The sequence below is a fragment of the Hyalella azteca genome, unplaced genomic scaffold (genome assembly GCF_000764305.2).
Source record: "Hyalella azteca isolate HAZT.00-mixed unplaced genomic scaffold, Hazt_2.0.2 contig2982, whole genome shotgun sequence".
NCBI lineage: Eukaryota > Metazoa > Arthropoda > Malacostraca > Amphipoda > Hyalellidae > Hyalella > Hyalella azteca.
In genome coordinates this window covers 217376-240364 of record NW_025933238.1, presented here as the reverse complement: position 1 = coordinate 240364, position 22989 = coordinate 217376, and the positions used below count along the sequence as shown (strand labels likewise).

General features: G+C 37.5%; 1 protein-coding gene across 2 annotated transcripts; it reads left to right on the top strand.

Moving 5' to 3' along the window:
* Positions 1-547: 547 nt before the first annotated feature.
* Positions 548-13272, top strand: LOC108672928 (tyrosine-protein kinase SRK2). 2 transcript variants are annotated; one of them, XM_018160696.2, is made up of 10 exons: positions 548-1590; positions 2624-2702; positions 8471-8989; positions 9183-9301; positions 9584-9747; positions 10602-10782; positions 11112-11264; positions 11562-11740; positions 12027-12183; positions 12675-13272. In XM_018160696.2, the coding sequence occupies exons 1-10, from the start codon at positions 957-959 to the stop codon at positions 12896-12898; spliced, it is 2409 nt and encodes an 802-aa protein (XP_018016185.1). In that variant the 5' UTR covers positions 548-956; the 3' UTR covers positions 12899-13272. The 2 variants fall into 2 exon arrangements, with proteins under 2 accessions (XP_018016185.1, XP_047741706.1); XM_047885750.1 differs by lacking the exons at positions 548-1590; positions 2624-2702 and adding an exon at positions 5033-5202.
* The last annotated feature ends 9717 nt before the right edge of the window (positions 13273-22989 follow it).

Sequence of the window (22989 nt, the reverse complement as noted above, 5' to 3'; positions counted from 1 at the left end):
GTACGTCAATGAGAAAGTGTGTGACAAGTGTCAACGGATCATCTAAACGTAAATAGTTTTAACTGCTGTTAGAAAAACGATTTACATTTGACTTTTGCCTTAAATAAGAAGCCGCTCATTGAAACAAACGCTTGCAGTTTCTGTGAAATCCAAATCTGCAAATTAGGTTCTTGTAAGTAAGCTACGATCGTTTGCGTTGTACGTCTGGACAATTTGAATGCTAAACAACTTTTCATGCCGTTTGGTTTGTGTCTGTAATAATTAATCAGGTTGGATATTTTAGCTTGTCAGTTGAAATTGTATAGTCGTTATTGCGTATATCTGCAATGCACATTAATCTTATAGGGATACTACGTAAGTAATCTCGATTGTAAGAAGATCTGGAATTTAAATTTTAGAAGATGCAACATGAGACATTAAGCGCCGTCAATAAATTGAAATATTTTACTATCCACATCCTGCTACTTTTCACACAGGTTTTCGCGCAACGCCGCATATATTGTAATGTTGTATGGTGTCTTAAATGAGAGACTGCATAAATATCAAGAAATAATTAAGGATGCTCTTGAGAGGGGCATACGCCAATATTTTTATTTGAGCCGTATTTACTGCGATATTATACCAATAACCTAAAAATGACCGCATTAACATATAAAATGTCGCTTGACGGGATGCATGCCTCTTTGCAGTTTCTTTGCACTATGAATTTTTTTCCTTAATATGGCTGTAAAAACAGCTTCGTCGTAATAAAGGATGAGACGATTAATTATGAATTTCCAGATCATATGTTCTAAATGTAATTGGCGCCTACAAACCCAACCGCTGACCAAAACCTAACCGTTTTGTGTTAGCGAAGTTGCTGCGCTGAAATTATATCACCCTAATGTACAGCAAATTGATTTTATAAGAAATTCTAGATTTCACTATATCTCAGCCAATTGAGCTGTGGACTCACCATGGGAAATAATAATGGTAAAGATAGGAAGAAAAATAAAGACGAACGACAACCCAACAATATAAAGCCCGAACCGAATGAGCGTCGGGCTCGGCAGTCAGGCGATGAGTTAGAGCAGCCGGATGCAGAGGCAACGGTTCAGGCAGAACCACCCACAGGGCAGAAATCGATTCGAAGGAAGTTTTCTTCGTTCAGGGAAAGTCTCAAGTTAAGAAGAAAAAGTTCATACTCAGACTGCTCTAATGATCGAATTGAGAACAAAAAACAGGAAACATTTCAGTTCAGGTCAATGCGAATTAATAGAACATCAAAAAAGGACGCACTCAAACACAGGAAGACTTCCACAACACTGGTCCAGCAGGAATTTTCCTACATCGATACCCGCGAAGCAGCTTCACACTCCAACAGTCTAACTGGAAGTCGAGCAACTCTTTCTAGCCAAACGGGGCCTTTTGGCATTTACATCAACGGTCGCCAAGGGGGTTCCATGAGAGAAATGTTGCCTACAGACAACTCGCCTCGTCTGCGAACTGGAGTTTCATACACTCTAGGTCTAGTGCAACCCAGTCCCGTTTCCATCAGATCAAACTTCACGACAACAAGTGGCGCTACTGCTGGAACATACTACTCCGCAAGTGAGTTCGCCTGTTTTTGATACATTTTTCTATGTTTTCTGGCCTTTGATTCATGATATATACCGAGAGACTTATCCTCTGGTCTCTGATTCTTGATACATGCCGAGAGCCTTATCCTCTGGTCTCTGATTCGTGAGACATGCCGTGAGACTTATCCTCCGGTCTCTGAGTCATGATACATACCGAGAGCCTTATCCTCTGGTCTCTGAGTCGTGATACATGTCGAGAGACTTATCCTCTGGCCTCTGAATCATGATACATACCGAGATCCTTATCCTCTGGTCTCTGATTCGTGATACATGTCGAGAGACTTATCCTCTGGTCTCTGAGTCATGATCCATGCCGAGAGACTTGTCTTTCTCTGATCCATAATTTAAAATTAATTTTCCTCACATTTTAGTTCAAGACGCAAAGTACTATGAAAATTTCACTGCTATATTTTATGCTTACCAGCCATCTTCAACAATTTTCGTTGCCTTTGCATAATACCTTTTAAATTGTTGTTCAACGAAAGTAAATTATTAATTTGCCATATTACGCGTCAGCTGCTGAGGTTATTTCCATAATCGTCGCCGAATGTCTGACGTCACCGATACCGAAGTAGTAGCCAATGAGAGGTAGTCTGTAGATTACAATCTTTCTACGCAGTTTGTCTTCTCTGTGTACGGAATAGTCGGAAGTTACGTCATTCCATATCACTTGATAACACATTCGTACATCTATATTAGGTATGAATGCAAGCGAAGCATTGATAATGAGTTTAGATCATGCAAAAGAGAGTCGAAATGATACATAATATAATATACAGTATAACTGAATATATAAATTGTTTCGTGCCTATGGCTCTGAGCGTAACATGTTTGCATTCATCTATTCAATTGCACTCGAACACTTGTATTGAGCTCATAACACAAACATGGCCTTCAATTCAGTTTGATATGTGAATTTCTGACTCATGCAAATTCTTGTCCTAAAGAAACTGACGAATTTTTTTTTTTTTCCCGCAAATCTAACACTGATTTCTCGCCAGCAGATGTGACCTTAGATGACGACTACACAGGACCAGTAGACGGCATGGTCACAGCAGCGACTTCGGTCTCAACGGACCATATGTAAGAAATCATAGTACGGCCTCATATGTAATATATCAGGCTTATTTCGAACTAATATGCGCCATGATATGACCTCATATTTAAGATATCATGATCCGAACTCATATGGAAGATATCATACTTCGAACTACATATTGATACGACCTCATATATAAGATATCATGTTTCGAACTCGTATATAAGATATCATGATCCGAACTCGCGTGCTAAGTAGTAGTAATAGTACTACTAGTAATGCCGCGACCGAAAAAGATCGCGGAGAGAAAAGTCCGGCACGAGATATTTAAACGTAATTATTTCTTCCTAATTAAAGCGAAATAATTTTATACATTCTGGCCCGATGTTTCATCTTCAGTCGTTGCTGCGAACGATACCATAGGGCAAAAAATGAATTCTTCTGAAATTAAACCCTATATTTCTTGTCATCTTTCCACTTCACGTTTAGCTTATTATCATTATCTTTGCTGTATGGACGGAGTCTGGAAAATTTTCATATAGATTCTATGACAAGCTTGATAATAGGACTCAATATAAACTTTATCATACAGTTGGAGGATCTAGTTAATGACTCGAAGCCGAAAAGCATGTTTTGCATGTTTATCATTTATATTTTTGACAGCTATAATGTTCTGAATGTGATAGAGAGTAATTGTGCGTCACAGCTATGACGTGTAACCTGCACGGAAGATGACGTTGTCACGACAAGCTTATCGTTTTCACTAACCAGGAACCGAGATTCTTTCCGAAGATACATTATCCGTCTTGGAAATGAAAAAAAATATAATTGAGGCCACGACGATTAACATTTTTGTTCATACTCTGATGTCAATCGTCACTATCAATTGAAATTAGGAGTTAGCTAAATTGTTGATTATATTTATATACATTGGGTTTTTGAGTCTGCCACTTACCAAATTACGAATGGTGAATGAGAGGCAATTGGTAACTTCAAATATTTTTGAGTATTGGAAGCGTAAATGTACGTTCCACCTGCCTCGTTTATAAGGTTTTTAATACATCCAATGACCATCGCCGCTATGTCTTCTACGACCAACGCCAAAGCAACAAACATATGACGTTGTCATATTAAGTATTATTAGCAAAAATTAAATGTTTTTAATAATACTTTAGAATATTGTGCCGAGTTAAGGGTCCCAATCGACCGAGTGATACGCAACGAGTGATCTGACTTTTATTCCGCACGCAAGCACGCAACTTGACGTTAGTGTTCTGTCAACATGACGTTAGTGTTCAGTCAACTAGACGTTAGTGTTCAGTCAACTAGACGTTAGTGTTCTGTCAACTTGACGTTAGTGTTCTGTCAACTTGACGTTAGTGTTCTGTCAACTTGACGTTAGTGTTCTGTCAACTTGACGTTAGTGTTCTATCAACTTGACGTTAGTGTTCTGTCAACTTGACGTTAGTGTTCTGTCAACTTGACGTTAGTGTTCTGTCAACTTGACGTTAGTGTTCTGTCAACTTGACGTTAGTGTTCTATCAATATTTTCAGAGTTATAGTGTCGTAATATTTTCAAGAACATCCCGCACTGGCTCTCTGACTCATGGAGCGAGAAGGATTAGGACATAATTAGACATAATTAGACGCTTAAGTCTCGGGACTTGAAATTATTATAGTTAACTTGAAATTATTTTCATGCTGCGATTCCGGTAAGTCCAAAGAAAGTAATATATGAGCCTTATCGCGTGGTAATGGCATTTGTTTTAATCACGAAAAAATATAAAGCTTATGTTCTTATTTTTGTTGCTCGACTCACCGACGATGCACCAGATAAGAAAAATCGTGAACGAATTACGTTTAACATTTCAATATCTTAGAATAATTAAGAACTTCAATACAGGCGACCATGCTTCATGGTGTTTATTACAACTGATAAGAACTGATAGGACCAGGCCTTCTACCTCTCATTAAGAGCGTCTCCAGTTCTGTACAAACTTCTTTTGTGACTTGATGTGCTGGCTGAGGCGTCATTACAATATTTCAGAGGTACCTGTTATAATACAAGGAAATTGATATATAAAATAGTAAAATGTTCATTAGTGAACTCTCTGCTTTACGTAGACAATTCTTCGACGCTCTCTGAATAAAGTTCCAGATTGAATATTTTACACGAGCTTTGGTTTGTTCAGTGTAAAAGAACAGACTGCACTCCTACTATTATTAAAAATTATTTTATACAATTCGTGAAAAATTTTAGAAATTATATTAATTCAAACACGATTAAAATATCACTAATTCACCATCGCCGCTGCGGTTTCTGACGCCCATTCTTAATAATCAAATTAAAACTTAAATTATCGGCTATTTTGACGGTAATTTCAAGGTTACTGCGAGCGGTCAAAGCTCAGTGATCTGTCCCCGCGGCTTCACACGTCAAGTTTGGTCACAAGATAACGATAGCTTCGTACTCGTCGACCATCTTCTTGAAGTCGTCAAAGAACTGAAGTTCCTGACGCTATCTAGATTTAACTCTGCAACTGTGTAATTAAGTGACGTGATGCATATACTGTAATATGAATTCTCATAATTCTATTGTTGTCCTAATGCTCCACCCATAAAGATAAGTACCTAAATTTTAGGAATTACTTTCCAAGAAGTTGTTTTCCGTATGATCGTCGAGCACATTGCGATTGGAAACTGGTTAATTGAAAACTCGACTAGTTAAATCTTCCCATGCATTAACGGAGCCCCGGATACTTCTTTTATCTAACTAAGAGGAGTATACCTTCATGGCCTCCCGCGGACACTTCTACGGCCGGACTTGAGGCTGGTCTCCTAGGTTGAGTGAGCCTGAAATTTTTTCCACAGCTCGATGAAACTTTGAAAACGTGTTCAATAGAACCTAACAGTGATGTTTAGACCGTAATAATTTTTATCACCTTCGTTTGCCAGTTATACAGCAATGCGTCATTATGCGTGCCATAAAACAAAACTTTGAATATGCATTCCTAATCATATAACATCAATGTTTACCACGTCGAATGCTGCACGACCCATGGGCATTGTCAGATAGACAAAAAACATGGATGAATTCAACCAATAATTCAACCATGGCCCAAAAATTCCAAGTCTACGGATGAAAAGGCCTATAATTCAACATATACTACATTACATTTGTCGTTTACAGTGGAAAAAAAATTCCTTCTGTCCGCACTTTTTAAAATTTAAGGCGGTAGTCCTGCCATCATAAATTTTTGTCTACTAACGCAATTAAAAATAATAAATTGCGGAATTTGTCCGGAAAAAAAGACCCTGCAACCCACCGGTTGGTCGTGCCACCGTCTACGTGTTTAGTGGTGATTTTTTTTTCGATTTTTGCCTTCTTTTCAAGGTTATACGGTAGGTTTCGTTCAAAACCGTACAGTTTGATAATATATATATATTTGGCTCATTGTGAATTGCGGACTGTTTGACCAACTATAACTTAGAAACGATGGTAAAATAAAAAAATGATCAGGACCTTAACATCCTCATTATGGCCCACCATTTCGGCCTCTAAAATGCCGGTCGATTCTCCGTATAACTTGGGAACGAAGACGAAATCGAAACATTTTTCACGTGAATTACTATTCGTTGGTTAGGAATGCATATTTGAAGATTCGTTTAAATCGGTGCAGTATAAGATAAAATATATATTAGGCTCACTGCAAATTTCTACCAGCATGGTCGAATAACTAGCGAACGAACTTGACATAAAAAATATAACTCAGTACTCACTGCTGCATGTGAGTGACAGAGAGCGCATTTTCTCGTCGACGAAAACGTGAAGTCACGGACGGAACGACGGACATGACGAGCACAATAGTGCATTTTTTCCATAAATGAGAAAATGCGCTAAAAATGGTAACGACTAAAACATCACCGTTAGTTTCTATTGAACACGCATGCAAAATTTCATCTGCAATTGTTCCCTAGTTTAGGAGATATATTTGGCTCATTGAACCTTGGAGTCCGGCCGTAAAAGTGCCCGAGAAATACCATCATCCGCTGTCGGAGTATTTTACGGGATCTCGGACAGCGTTAGGTGCATGCTTTCAGTGTGACGGTGTGATGGGTTTCAATTTTCGCAAGATTGCAGAAAATCTCGACTGCACTATTGCATCAAATAATGATTGAATCTTCAATAACCATTCGCAAGTTTTAACGCGTTTGCTGCGACTGTAGTCAGAGAACGATGGGAGCGCAGCCGTACGTGCACCACCAATTTTGTGCACCAATAAGCCCTGAATCGAACGCCTTCGATCTCTCCGGACCTACACTAATCAGCCGTGCACCACTCGGCTTTGTCCTCTTCCGGCCTTGACCACCACCTGCCGTGCACCACCAGGCCGCGGATCGAATATGACTTCCAGGCATCGTTAAATTACGTAATTTTACGTTCACCGCATCTGAGGTTGGGTTTCAGATAGCATAGTTCTGTTCCAAAATTTATCGTCCTTCGACAAGTGGCCGTTCGACCGAGAGCTGGTTCGACCCACGGCCTAGATACGGACGGCTTGAAGTGTTGAAGGCTACGTTCCGGAAGGCAGGAATCATGATGGTCCATTACATCCAGGGCAGTGGTGGTCTTCGGCAGGCGACCCAGTTTTTGGTGTGCCCGAAAACGAAGATGAAGTCGCCACATTTAAATTTTTTGGCCTTCCGCAAGGCCACATAAGCACGGTAATTCTACAGCAATGTAGAAATAGATAGTTTTCTTTAATTCACAAGGTGTGTTGCATCACGTGTAAGACGAAGTAAAAAATTTAGAATATTGTCTATCCAAACGCATAGGTGCATTCTATGCGTTTAATTCATGCTTTCATGCCAAAACACAACATTTCCGTAGTTCATTTATGTAGTTACACAAGTCACATGCTAAAAATGCTGCTGGAAGTGATCCGATTCAGGTCACGAGAAGATATTTCATACAGAATGATGTGGACAGGTTAACCTTTCCAAAAACTGCACTTTAGTTCAGTTGTGTTTCGTTTTTTTTCGATGGTTTTTCGAAAGAGCTGAGAGATTATTTAGAAGGAATTCAAGTTTCTGATCAGAAAGAAAATTGTGTATGCAGGTCAAAGTTTCGACAATTTTTAAACACCTCGGGCGGAAATTCTTATATAACAGCAGAGCTTCCGAAATATCTAGTATATATTGCAATCTGTGATTGTGCACTCACCATCGACGCACCATGACACCGGCGTGCTCACAACAGTCATGGATATACCGTCCTGAGTGTGGCTATACCGTCCCATGTCTACGAGAAGAAAATTGAAGTCAACATTTACGTTTTTAATTACAGAATTGGTTTATACATTATACTCTACATGATATATATTTTTTATTCGTCTTTTCCCTCACGTTGTGCGATTATTATTTTATGATAAATTAGTATTCACTTGTGACTCTATTTTAAGGTATTTCACTTAATATGAATTTTTCCATTTCCAGGTTGCCAAAGTACGGAAAAGTAGCGAAGTCATAATATAAAATATTCTTAATTCAGAAAATAATAAAGGTATTTAAATTAAACAAAATTTACAGTATTTGATAACCATATGACCAGAACACGAGCACTTGAATTCCTTTACATAAGATTTTTATAAATCGTATCACTCTTCAATGCTCAGTTTTGCTCATTGAAATGATCGTACCTCAAAACTTTCGGTCTACTGGAAATCAAGCTGTTGCCTGTTGTGTACATTAAGTATCTCAAAAATCACCCTGATCGTTGTATGAAGTAATAGGATATTCCGGCTCTCAACAGCGCTTCTCGAGTCCTGGAGAAACATGAGCTGATTCCACAGCCGGTCACCCTGCCTTTCACTTCTGACAAAAGAACCTCAAAAAAATTCCCTCATTTCACTGCAGTCACCAGATCCGAATCAATGCATAAAAAAAGTGGCCCAGTACCGTCCAACAGTCGCCGTTCTTCTCTTGCTCGTACGAACTCTCATCAGCTAATATCTGGACTTCCTGAAGACTTTCCTAACGCTGGCCGACGCAGGCCCAGTGTAAACAACCCTCAAGATCCCGGCCTCAGGCAACACCCAAACGCTGACTCTGGCCAAGCCTGCCAGCAAGACCCTCAACATGACAGAAAAGTTTACGTGGCCAAAACGAGCTGGAACAGAAGTGGTGATCTCAACGTAGCTCAGTTCGAGAAACTGGAGCTGATAAACAGGCAGGAAGACAACAGATACTTCATGAGGAGCCTGGTTACGGGCTCCAAGGGGGCGCTGCCCCGTAACGTTCTAACGCCGGAAGTAGATCTCAGCAGGGCAGAGTGAGTCAAGCGTGTGGTCTTCTTCGGTTCTTCCAATGTTGATATCTATTCATATTCATTATTAAAAAAACTACGTACGTCATGACTGACATGACATTCAAACATTTTTTTTTGTTACCACTTTTTCATATGTTTCTCGATGAATAAACAACGAAATTAATCAAACGTTCTCTAGTATCTTATGACTCGACAGGTGGTACTTTGGTTCAACCAACCGCCAGGATGCAGAGTCACACCTGAAGAATTCGGGCACGATGGGCAGTTACCTCATCAGGCGTAAGGCCTTCAGCACTCGAGACTACGCTCTGTCCGGTGAGCTTCCTCGGATAAAATCGAAGCTGACGATTTTCAACGAAAAAACTTAACCCTAAAAACCATTTTCAGAATTGAATAATTTTGGTATACAAACCGACGATTGTAATTTTTTTATGAAATGCATGTAGGTACACGGTTTTTCTATTTAGGCGCTAATTAATATGTAAAATAATTATGGAATAAAATATTCGAAATACTACTGGAACCAAATTACATCCATTGTCTTGCATGAAACTTTGGATTATCAATACTTGAAGCACAAATCATTGTGAACAATAGTGCTGGACGGCCGCAACGTACATCACTACGTCATTCGGGAGCACGACACCGGCGGCTACTTCATCGAACGCTCGGTTCCCTTTGCGACTCTCGACGAGCTCATCGTACACTACAGCAGTGACGGAACAAACCTCTGCACGAGACTGGTCATTCCTTGTAGTAAGGTTAGCTACTATTATATTTCTTTAATTATAATCCTCGTTATAAAAGTTTTGACTGGTTGTCACTTGTATAAATGATACCAACTCTTATATGCCAATCGTTATAATTCATTTTATGAAAAATTTGACTGGTTATCCCATTTAGTTAGCTTTGCAGCTACTCGTATTTTGTCATTCATTATAAGTCATAATATGCAATGTGACACCTCCCAAGTGTTACATTTCATTCACTATGATTCAAGTTATGAAAGTTTCCACTGGTTATTTCTTGCAGTGAGATCCACCACTGTTATTGTAAGTCTTTCATTTTAGATCGCATTATAACAGTTTCGGCTGTTTATCCCCTGCAATAAGGTTAAACCTTTATTACTAAAAGTCATTTATTATAAATAATTTTTTTACAATCTAAAAATTATCGAAAATAATTGCGAATCAGTCGAGGCATTAAGTCAGACTGTTCAGTGGGTGTTCATTCAGAAATAGACATTTTTTCATCAAAATTTTTAAATTGAAATAAAATAAATCATAAAAACATTGTGTTTTTTTAAATTATCCATCTATGTTGAACCCTCAATTAAATCATTATATAATAATATTATGTTTTGAAAGGCATCATCATTACCTCACAGAAAATGACATTTTATGTTCAGATAAGGTTCCATCACCATAAGTATCATGGATACACAATCAAATAATCTTTAAATATTAACTATGCCAGGCTTCCAAAACCTTACCGCACCCACACTCAATAAAATGATATACATTTTTGTTTCCAACACGCCACTGCACACGCACTATAAAAAAACATGAAATATCTTATATGTATCTAAATTATTATAGATTTATATATAAAATAGGTTTTGGAGCGCGTCATCCCCATGGATCCCCGGTGGGAGCTTGACCGCAACAACATCCGACTGGAGACAGAACTTGGCAAAGGACAGTTCGGAGTTGTCAGGAAAGCCACGCTGACTGTAAAAAGCGATAATGGCGATGGCATAAATTCCATCCAAGTTGCAGTCAAGGAGCTCAAGCGAGGTAGGGCTGACCAACCTGTGATTGTTTCTAAATAGTATGACTTCAACAAGAATATCATATTCTATATCATAAGTGAAAGAATTTAACGTCTCCAAGATCAAAAACTATTAGGGAATTGATTCGGTGCAACGTACTGTAAAGCAGGCGGAGAATCACAATGAATAGGACCATCGATTGGATCGTCGTTTTCTTAATATTTTCTTCGTTGATATTTGGTAGAATAATTTTCTGGATTGTTATTAAAGTCGTCAATGACTTCAAATCTTACATGTTTTTTTTGGCCGTTGTTTTAGTCTCCATTTCGTTTCGTTGTTTGTTCTAAAAAAAAGGGTCGGCGTCTGAATTCTTAAATGAGGTCAGCAACCTGAAGAACCTTCAGCATGAGCGACTGCTGCAGCTCTTGGGGGTGTGCACTGACAAGGAGCCATACTTCATCGTCACCAAGTTCATGAAAAATGGCGCTTTACTCAATTACCTAACAGGTCGGACGATTTGTGCTTGGTGTTCTTGCCAAATTAAGTGTATTCTTATTTATTTAGGCTTAGTCCCAATTTAGGAATAGGCTGAATTCTCACTAAGCATAAAGATATATATGATCCGTGTATCTTACAAAGTATTTAATCCAGAAGGCACAGTACGTACATATATATGCTTCTCAAGCGCAACGAATCTAAAATAGTTAAGACTTCATTTCATTTTCTTTCCAAAGTCTTTCGGGATAAAATATTCTCACAGGCACTCGCCAGTAAAATTTGCACATATTTCTGTTCATTCCTCAGGACCCGGTAAAAAATCATTGAAGGAGGAGTTGTTATACTTCGCCCTGCAAGTAGCAGAAGGAATGACGTACTTGGAATCAAAGCAATACGTTCACAGAGACCTTGCCGCGAGAAACGTCTTGCTCGACCATCAGCTCAACGTTAAAATTGCAGATTTTGGTCTTTCTAGACTTTTGACAGTAAGATCTTTCAATTTTAATCGTGCTTTCGGGCTATTTTTATTTCGAAATTAAAATCTGAAACGCATAGTAACGAACGATTAATGTATTTAGTGTCACATTATATTCAGTATTTCTCCCTATGATGTATAGAGTTCAAGCCTTTTGGTATCGCATAGAACAAACGTTAGGTAGATCACAATTGAACTATAGGATCTATAATCAGATTTTCGTTTGCAAAATCAATAAAAATAGCTATAGTTCTACAACGTACATAGTCTTGTGTAAACATTTTTGATTTCGATAGGATCAGCACAAATCGGGGCAAGAAAATAGCCGGCTACCAATAAAATGGACGGCGCTCGAGGCTCTCTTAAAAGGCGAGTTCAGCAGCAAAAGCGACGTGTGGTCTTTCGGTGTGCTTCTCCACGAGATCATGTCCAAAGGCGTGACCCCATACAAAGGTAAGCCCCCACCAGGAACGATGACTTGTATTATTCTATTATAATTACTACCGGCTTAACACGTTGTCACTGAAGGTAACTTTAGTTACCCAGACCTCTACTTGCCACGTCATGGTTAATGAATCCGTAATCTACGAAATGATTCAAGTCAGTAAAGTCTGTGCTTGTAGTGTTCGCTAGTCTCAACCACAAGTCGCTCCCAAGTTACATTCATCCTGCTCAAGGTGTTAATAAAAAGTTTTCTTGTGAATAGTGAGAAATATACTCAAATACGTTACAGTAAAAATACATATCATTACAGAATAATGCATAAAATAATAATCCCGGAGGTAGAAGGAAATGTTAAGTTTCCGAAATGTAACTTAGGAGTGCGTTACTCACTTCCCTACAGTTTAACTCCATTTTCCGGGAACTAACGGAAGGTATAGAACTCGTGTACATACGATCAAAAATTTTATTCTACAAATTTAAATTGATATCCGTTTTTGCAGAGATGAACAACAATGAAGTGATAGAATACCTTAAAAAGGGTAAAAGGATGTTCCAAGATCCTAGCATCGATGACCGCTGCTACAACATCATGCTCTCGTGCTGGTGTCCCAGGCCCGAAAACCGGCCCACGTTCTTCAACCTACGAGAGCAGCTCACCTATTATATTAAGGATGAAAAACAGCATAGAATCGCTTATGCATTTGATGCAAACTGCAATTTTTAACTAGTGCTGAAATTGGTTATTGATAAACGTCGATCAAATGTGTGTCAAGAATACATTTATTCAGTATGTCTGAGTCAACATTTGTAGCTTATTTATATTATAACAATGTTCAAAATCTATTAAGTGATGAAGCAACTTTCAGCTCAATTGGCAAATTGAACGTTCCATATGGGACATTTCATGTTGCAAGTACAAATTCTGCCCGTTTGATTAGTTTCTCTTGTGCTGCATCTTAAGACCGAATTCCACTTTGCTTCACAGTCATCTTGCATTCAGAGCCTAAATATACGAGAGTCGCATTAACTATGCATCGTACTTATAACAAAACAACAACAATATAATAGCGGTTTCAGCATTTATTAGGCCGTAGGCCTGTTGCCGATTCTTAATATCGCAGAACATTCACAGCTTGTTGCGGTCTCGAACTTGCAACTCACAGTTACAATTCTGATGTGCTTTAATTAACCGCCCGGCCTCCTCGCCGATACTGATCAGAAACTGGCGCACAGAGCTGGGATCGAACCCGCGCCTCTCTGCTCTAATTTTGGTACTCTGAACTCTAACCACTAGGGTACACTGGCACCGAGTACTTACTTGCACTCATGTTGTTCTTATTTTGTGTTGTTTCGATCCCTGATTGTATAATCATACAAATGAGTGGTAATTCTCGAACGCCTAAATGTAGCATTACGCTGGGTGCCGGATGTGGGCACTATATGTAGTCATAGGAGTGATGGTTAAATTGAATTCACAATGGGTTACTTCACACAAAAAATTTAACTATTTATTTACTGGGAGCGCAGCCGTGGGTAACAAAATTGACTCGTAAACAGGCCCTGGGCCTATCGCCAACCATCAGCATGCAATATCTACACATAGCCTCAGATCAATGAGCTGTGGGTAACTCCGACTAACAGTAAATCCGCCGTAACTGCTTCACAGTACGGAGTAATAGTAACTGCTTCACAGCGCCGAAGCCCAACAGGCGGCGCAGGTTAGGTTAGGTTATGTTAAGTTACGTTAGGAGTAGCTGTTGCGGTAAGGCCTGTTGCGCTCCGGCCAGTTGTGCTCCGGCCTGTATGCGCTCCGGCCTGTGACTGAACGGTGCTGTTGTGGTGGGCGCTTTGTGAAGCGCCCAAGTGCTTTGTGGTGGGCAAAAGCCGTGAAGATGCCCGGCTGCGTTACGCTCAGGAAGGTATATGAATCGCACTGTGGACTTGGGCTATGCTGACCTCTAGCTATCCACCCTATTTACCTAACTACTTCATCATTGCCTGCGATTCGTATTCAGAATATTATATAAGATATTATTTATACCATTCATGTGACAAATAATTTTATTTCGTGTCCTTTTTATATATAAATTTTAGTTTATCCTGCGTCCGTCTGCAGATTCATTTTTGGTACGATGGTTATGTAGTTTCTGTGTAGAAATGATTGTTTCCGATAATCAATGTTGAAACTACATTGTGGATAAATTCTGGAATTTTGTAGGTTCTTGCACTTAAGCATATATCTAGCTTGTTAACAATTATTTGCTGAAACTCGGTGTGACATGGAACAAAAGTGCAGCGTTTGATCGAGTGATTTGATTTCAATAGTTTGAAGTTGAAATATTTAAAATTTAACAATGTTTAAAACGAACAATTTTGAATGAGCGAATTCTTATGAGACGTAATAAACAAAATAATTCCCATGATATAACATTTTTTCGTAAATAATGATTAGCTAGACTGAATAGATAGAATTTAGATCGGATACACTGTTGGGACTTGTATGCATATGTAATTATGATTGATTTGTATCAAGTTAATCATGAAAAGATCCGGTGTAGAAATGCATAACCGTTTCAATCAGGCGTAAATATTTAACAATCCTACACTCCTAAGGTCGCTGTAACTTCATGGTCTTTGCTAATGAGCTCATCCTAGGACCACGTATTAATCATTCTCGAAAACACATTATGCAATTATGAATATACCGATATCTTATCAAAGTACTATATTTATTCGTATTTTGTCATGTTTAGTAAACTTTACGATCGATATTATAGGAATAATTACACTTTCTGAAGATTCAATTGGAAAGGGCCCAAGCGAACGATCAGGCATCATTGTCCGAGGGAGGCTTTCTCCCGAAACTTGAAAAATTTTCAAGAAAAATCGCCTTAATTTTAAAACTTAGTTATCATTCGTTATTCTATACGAACTGATTCAGAAAATGTGCATAAGTTCTGCAGGATTTCTTCTTCTTCAGAAATGTAGTAGAATTTAATGAGTGTGCTTCTCTAAGCTGTAAATACTTAAAAGTCTTACCTGACTCTGTAAAAACTGCAAAAAATTTATTCTGTTGCAAACATATCCATTCTAGGGTAAAAAAAATACCTACCTAAAATTTTTCCCCATGTCGTACTCTTTAGGTCGTATGTAACACGTTTGTGCGCTGCTTCACGTTCAATGGTGGAATACTCAAGCTCTCAAAATCATCCCGACGGATGGGATCATGGGGTCGAGGACATTGTGATTTGTGAAGCTAAAGCCCTGCCAAGTTAACTGCTCTGGAAATCATAGAAACCAGTGATGACTAAGCAAACTTGAAAAGAAGCGTTGAAATTGCCGTGTCCAGGTGTGACATTTACAGTGACAACTGACCAGTTGGGGTCCTTTACGACGCCTGAAAAAGATATCAGCAATTCAGCTTTTCAGCATCATCATCAAAATCATCCGTGCGGGCAGCGCGGTTGTCCTGAGGCTTTAATTCCACTCGGCGTAGAAACCCTAAAAAAAATATAACTCAGACCTCAGTAGTCAGTAGGTAGCTACCCACCGCAGCCAGTGTGAGTGACAGAGCCGTCAGAGCGCATTTTCTCGCCGACGAAAACGTGAAGTCACGGACGGACGGACACGACGAGCACAATAGCGTCTTTTTTTCCATAAATGATTAAATGCGCTAAAAAGTAAAAAGGTCTGTCAATGGTGCCGCATATAGCGTGTTTGAAATTTGTATGTCAGTACTCAGTAGTCAGTACTCAGTACCTAAACTCTCTAGAGTCTAGACTCTAGACTCGTAGCCCGTAGACTCACTAGACTGTATTGTAATGGTAATTTTAACTTATTTTCCAAGCTGGTCAATGTTACCCTGTCACGGCTGCAGGGTTGGCGATTTTTTTAAAGAAATCAAAAATCAATGATTTTTTTGATTTTTCATGATTTTTTTGATTTTTTCAGTTTTTTTGTCTTTTTGAAGTGTAATTTTTTATGTTGCAATTAGCCTATCAACAATAACAGCATAGGGTAAACGCGGTATATTCCGACACTTTAAGGACGCATCGAGAAATGAAAAACTATAAAAAAAAAACCGTATGCGTTACGTAAGTTCTGTTCAGGATGGAATTCTAATTTTGAAGGTTCATATATTATTTCGATCCACCAAGACCACTTTTTCTATCCAACATTGTTATTTGAGGCAAAAAATGAACTTCTTAAAGGCATAAAATACATAGGCTAACTTGCTCAGTTTCTATAAAGTACCTAACCACTTGGAAGTTTTATGCCTGCACCTTTCACTCAACAATTAATTTGGAACCTAATACACACTAAAGGCAAGTTTATATACCAATTTGTCATTCATAGTACATTTATACTAAACCATGAATAACAATACCTCAATATAAATTAAAGACTGCCACTCAATATATTCAATTATATGAAAAAATCAAAAAAATAAAAAAAATCATGATTTTTTTATAAAAAAATCAAGTGATTTAATCACATGATTTAATCATTTTGATTTAATCATTGCCAACCCTGTATGTAACTAGAAGAGTTCTACTACAATGCATCAAAACCTGAAGTTATTTTGCCAAAAAATAGAAAAATTGGAGGGGGTACCATCAACCGAGGCTACTTGGGACGGGCGGGGTAACTCGGGACAGTCCTCGGACATGGTGTAAAACTGTTTTAGTAGCATAACTAATTGGAATATTGCAAAACTAAATATAGTGGCATAAACTTCAACATTTTTCCTATCTATGTAGTATAAAAGAAGTTCAAAAAATAGTAAAATACTACATTCACTAGCTTTGAAAAATTTCTGAAAAAAATGGTGAAAAACAATATTTTGAAAAGTTACTTCTTCTAAGGTCTGTAGTAAAAAAAAATATTCACCGTATTAAAAAATTTTACTCACATAAAAGTTGCACCCAGGTGTCGTCTTGAAAACATAATTGACAGATTTTGTCTATCTCAATCAAAAAAAAATGGAGGTCATTTCTGCATGGCGGGGCTACTCGGGACACCCCCTTGGGGCTATTCGGGACACCCCCAAAAGTGCATTTACAGTAGAACCTCAATTAGCAAAGGCTCCAGTTAAGAAAAAATTTGATTAAAAACAAAGAATATTGATTACATTTACTTTACTGAGCGAAAAAAGATCACTTATTGAAAAATTAGTGCATCATTGGTCATCACAAAATTGTGCATAGAATGTCATATTTAGAATTGTGCACCTCACAGAATGAAAAGTAATTGACCTAAAGTCCTAAACTATGATTTATTTCTCCAAAACATATGATGGTTGTCACTAAAACATTCCTTTCTGTTTCAGGTATGTTTTTCACAATCTTTTAAGCGCATTTTCTCATTTATGGAAAAAATTCACCAATGTGCTTGTCATGTCCGTCTGTCTGTCCATCCGTCCCTGACCTCAAGTTTTCGTCCATGAGAAAATGCGCGCTGTCACTCACTGCAGTGAGTACTGAGTTATATTTTTTTATAGTAAATAATTCACTGAACCCAATTAAAATGGTGTGAAATTACAAGCTGTCCTGTAAGCTTACAGTTACAGAAAAAATGCTATAAGGCTGCTGATATGAAGCTTTCAGTGTACAAGGTTGTTGTAAATGCTCAATGACATGTTCATGGATATGGTAATATCGCATCAATAATACGGTACCGTCAACTGGGGTGACTTTGGCCGCCGGTTGACTTCGGCCCCGTTTTTTATTTTGTTTTGCAAACAAAAGTGGGGTCTTAAACGATGGCCAAAGTCACTCCGGCGTTTATGACCTCGTTTATGACCCCGTTTTTGTTTGCAAAACAAAATAAAAAACGCGGCCAAAGTCACCCCAGTTGACGGTAATTAATGTTTATGGTAATATATCAATAAAGGAAAAACGAGCAAAAATCACAGAAAATGTCATTTATTCTACATCTACATCATCTACAATGAAAGAGGAGGACTTCAGAGTATTGTTAGTAATGGATGAGTACACTCTGCATGCTTCAAATATTTTAAAATGAAGTTTTATTGCAAGTGTCCTGAGTAGCCCTGTTCGACGGGGCTACTTGGGACACTTTTTTTTGCTTCTGACACCTTACGAATAGCATATGGAATTTTTTTGACAATGCCATTCGGAAGCACTCGCAAAGAGCTATAAAATGAGCCTTAACTTGTTTATGAAATGTTTCATAGTAAGAAGTTATTAACAGTTATTAACAAAAAACGCTCAAAACTGTCCTGAGTAGCCCCGGTTGACAGTACTCCAACAGGCTTTGAATAATAGCTCTTTTTCGTGGGCCACATTTTTAATTTTTTAACCTATTAGATATGCAACCTTTTTAATCTATCTATTGTGTTACATGGCCTCAGTATTAGGCCTTTAATGGCCATTGACAAAAATTTTCTATGTCAAATAGTTTTTGAGTTTTGGGGGTTTTTGTTAAAAAAATGAAAAGTGGTCAAAGTTGCCCCGGGAGTCAAAGTAACCCATTTTACAGCAACATAGTAGTTTAAAGATAATACGCACACAAATAGAACATAACAGAACAGAAAAACCTTAAGTGTCTTATAAAAAATACAAAAACTAATCCTGCTAAGAGTGACTGCTAAATTTTCAGCCCAGTTGCCACATACAAGTTTTTATAGAAATTAATCCATCACTCTTCACCTTGAGCTAATATGAATGAACAATTATTCTCCTCACTGTATAAAAAACATATGAATAATGAAGGAACTGTCTGTCTTTACCAATTTTGTCAATAACTTGACATTGTCAATAACTTGACTTGATAAGAACTTGAATAATGTAGGCAGTTAAGTGCAAGATGCATCACTTCTATCATTCAGCTTCTGAAAGTGCAGGATATAAAAAAATATAACTCAGTACTCACTGCAGTGAGTGACAGAGAGTGCATTTTCTCATCTACATCAAAACTTGAGGTCACGGACAGACGGACATGGCAAGCACAATAGTGCATTTTTTCCATAAATGAGAAAATGTGCTAAAAACAGTTCAGTTTAGTCTCACGAATCCTGAAAGAAATATTCTCACCAGAAATTTTCATTTATTCAAACATTAACAGTACATGTTTTAACTGTGCAAGCTCTAAATTTATCCATGTATAATTATATCCATAATCATTGCCTTCCTTAGAAAAATAAATTTTCAGGGAAATAGTGGAATGAAAATTTAGCAAATATATGAACTTGAAGAAAGTGGAAGGAGGCACACAGATGTGCCAGGAAGAGAAAACAAGGAGCCATTCAAAGCGACTCTCATGTGTCGTGATGTAATGTAAACAATGCGACAAAGAGTGAGATACTTGGTTGTTGGGCAACGAAAAGAAGTAGAGTAAACTTGCAGAATTATGTTATAAAATGTGTTAGTGAAGCATTTAAAGTAAAACAATAGATGAAATAAGGTCAATGGATAATATTTTTATTTCATAATTGTACTGTGGCAATCGGTGTTTTGGTGTACTTTCTTTATCTCTGCTTCTGTAAAAATTGTTACCAAAGGTTCAAGAATGTTGCCAAATGTGTTGCCAAAATCTTCTGTTGACAGAAATTGAGCCGCCGATGAATTGAATTGTGCCGCTGATGAATTGTGCCGCCGATGAATTGAATTGTGCCGCTGATGAATTGTGCCATCTCTGAAGATCTTCATTACTCTCTGCACCCTGGACTTTTGAGTCCTATCAGTAGACTAGTAATATATCATGGATACCAGCTTTATTTCCTTTATTGATGTATTACTTATCCACATATTACTGTATTATTGATGTGATATTACCATATCCATGAACATGCCATTGAGCATTTACAACAACCTTGTCCGCTGCAAGCTTCATATCAGCAGCCGTATAGCATTTCTTCTGTACCTCTAAGCTTTCAGGATGACTTGAAATTTTGCACCATTTTAACCCATTAATGCCGAGCGGTTCCATTTGGAACCAGCGGAAAGAAATTGATTCATAATAAAATTGTATGGTCAAATCAATATACTAGTGGATGCGTAGGTTTTATACACATCTTGGACGTATTCTGGCAACGTTTGGTTCTGCTGCGCCGACTACTCCCTGCTCAGTTAACATTAAAAGATTGTAAGTACAGGGTGTCAGACAGAAGGGCTTGACATCATTGCAGAAAAAGGTACGTAGTTTGTTCTAAGAATATATTATTTATAAGTTAGATGCAGAATTTTATCGATAAAGAGAGTACTTTTAATTCTGTATATGGTATTACGTGATATAATGTTTCTAAAGTCATTTGGATCATGAAATATTTTGTCTGGTTCCAAATGGAACCGCTCGGCAGTAGTGTAAGCATTCCGGTCATATCATTTTCCCAGTAGATTACTTTGTGATATAGTTACGCATTGTATACCAAAAACTTGTTTGTATTTAGAAATTATTTGTTTAGATCTTAGATCTAGTTTTTCCGTTATTTATTAGTGAACTATTACCTTTAGAGCTGTTAGGAGTATATATCCCGAAAGTTGATATATTTGGAATTAGGTACGTACGTAGAACACTATACGATTTTTCATCCAAGTCACTTTTTTCTAGTTGTATTTTTGGCAGATCATCACATGAAATAATTAAGATTTCGAGAGAAGAATAACACGAAGATCAAATATTTCCGACTGAACCTTTCACAGAAGCAGCAACAAACGAAACATACTGAGATTCAGATAACTCAGATGACGCAGCCACTAGCAATTATGCTCGCCTATCGAGAATAGTCATTGTAGCAACAGTAATCGCCAAATGTGAAAACAATGACTATCAACAGAGAAGAAAGTCATCTGTGGTCGACATGGCCACATTATACTACGACATATACGTGGCTAGCCCGTGAGATTTAGTTATAAACTTTGGGCAGCAGATAAATAGGATGATATTTTTCTGCTATTGAAGCCAATCGGCGGATCTAATAGAAAAAGAAACTTATTCATGGGCTGGAACATGGATTGGTCCCATAAACACGATACAATTGGTCCCAAGCTAACATATTATATGTGATATCTATTCTGGTTTCATTTGGCTTCTCAAAAAACTTTTGAAAAAAAAAGAATGGCTATTGCAATAAATTTTCAAAAATATCGGATAGGAAATGCAATAATGCAGGAAACCCTAAGTAAAACAATCAGGGTCTATAGTGCACCCTTCTACTTCGATCCTTGATGAAGTGCAATACAACAATCAACAACATCGGCCAGCAAAATCAGAAGCACTGCAAATGCAGTGCTTCGTAAACAATGTAGACAACGCACCCACAAACATTCGTAAAATGGGCAACCTTCCTATTCATTTTGAATGAATGGAAGCATTCTATGCTAAAAATTGAATTGTATTCTGCCATGATTGGTTTATCATCAGTATTGTCCATTATGAATACGTATACTATTACGTATTATCCATTATGAACAACCTTGCTTGATTTACTATCGGAAAAAGTGTTGTTTGAAGAAACGTTATGTTAATGCCGAGCGGTGCCATATGGAACCAAGCTATAATTTTTCACATACAACGAAAAATAAATATGTGAACATACTTTTTGCTTATTACCATCACAAATGATAATATTCTCACAAGGAACCGAAAAAAAATTCAGAAAATAATTCTCGTCATTAATGGGTTAATTGGGTCAAGTGAATTCACTATAACAAAAAGAAAAAATCGTAAAAACATACCTGAAACAGAAAGGAATATTTTAGTGACAACCATTATATTTTTTGAAGAAATAAATCATAGTTTAGGTTAGTTACTTTTCATTCTATGTTGCCCTGTGCACAATTCTATCTATGACATTCTGTGCACAATTTATGTGATGACTAATGAAGTGATGATTAGATTTTGCTTAATTTTTTGGTAAGTGAAATTTTTTCACTGAGCGAGGATAAATGTAATAAAAATTTTTTGTTGTTAATTGGGACATAATTTCATAATACTTGGAAATATGATACAAAACAAAAAATTTTCATGTTGTATCCTATTTACTTGTAAAAAATTAAAAATTTCAGTTTAACTTGACAATTCTATGATTTATTTTTGGTGAATTTTTAAGCTTGGACTAAAATAAAGCTTATTCAAGGAACTTTATCTGGGTGTAATATTAATAAACTGTATGTATCTAATTGTGGGATCATTTAACCCAAAGTCTATTTGGTTTCCAACAGAGTATGAAAAACTTACTACTGATATCATAACTACTACTGCAATTGATTTGAATTGTTTTCATCAAGTCCAAGATTTACTCCAAAATTTAGAAGAGCTCACAGATTTTTTGTTTCTCTTTTCATGAAAATAGCAACCGTATCAAGAGAGCAGTAAACATGTCTTCAGAACCAGTGATGCTGCGTTACACAGATGAGACCCCCATTGCTGACAAGTCAACAATGGAGGCCTGCAGTGGTGCTCGTGCTGACCTCAAGCATTGTCTCCTGAACTCAGACTGTTGCAAGATAGAGAAGAAGACACCCCGGCAATGCCTGGCAGAGAACCACCCATCCATCTCTCAAGATTGTCGTTCTTTGCTCAACACATTTTTTGAGTGTAAACGATCTTTGTTGGATTTTCGGCAGCGATTTCGAGGCCGTAAAGGATATTAATAATTTGACATTTACCAAATTTGTCATGGAGCTATCTTTATAGGAATTGTGAATTGACTATGCTGTGGAAGGTTAAAACTTGCTCTTCCGGGCTTATACAAATTTCTATTCATGAACAAATGACAATTTGATTTATAACTGAAAAATTTCCTATGTTATCTTATGTTGATGCATTTGAATTAATAAATTGAGCTATTCT

Coding starts and splice junctions, on each gene's coding strand:
- LOC108672928 (XM_018160696.2), top strand. CDS start 957: ATGGGAAATAATAATGGTAAAGATAGGAAGAAAAATAAAGACGAACGA. Junction 2,703..8,470: donor TCGGTCTCAACGGACCATAT/GTAAGAAATCAT, acceptor GGCTCTCAACAG/CGCTTCTCGAGTCCTGGAGA. Junction 8,990..9,182: donor GTAGATCTCAGCAGGGCAGA/GTGAGTCAAGCG, acceptor ATGACTCGACAG/GTGGTACTTTGGTTCAACCA.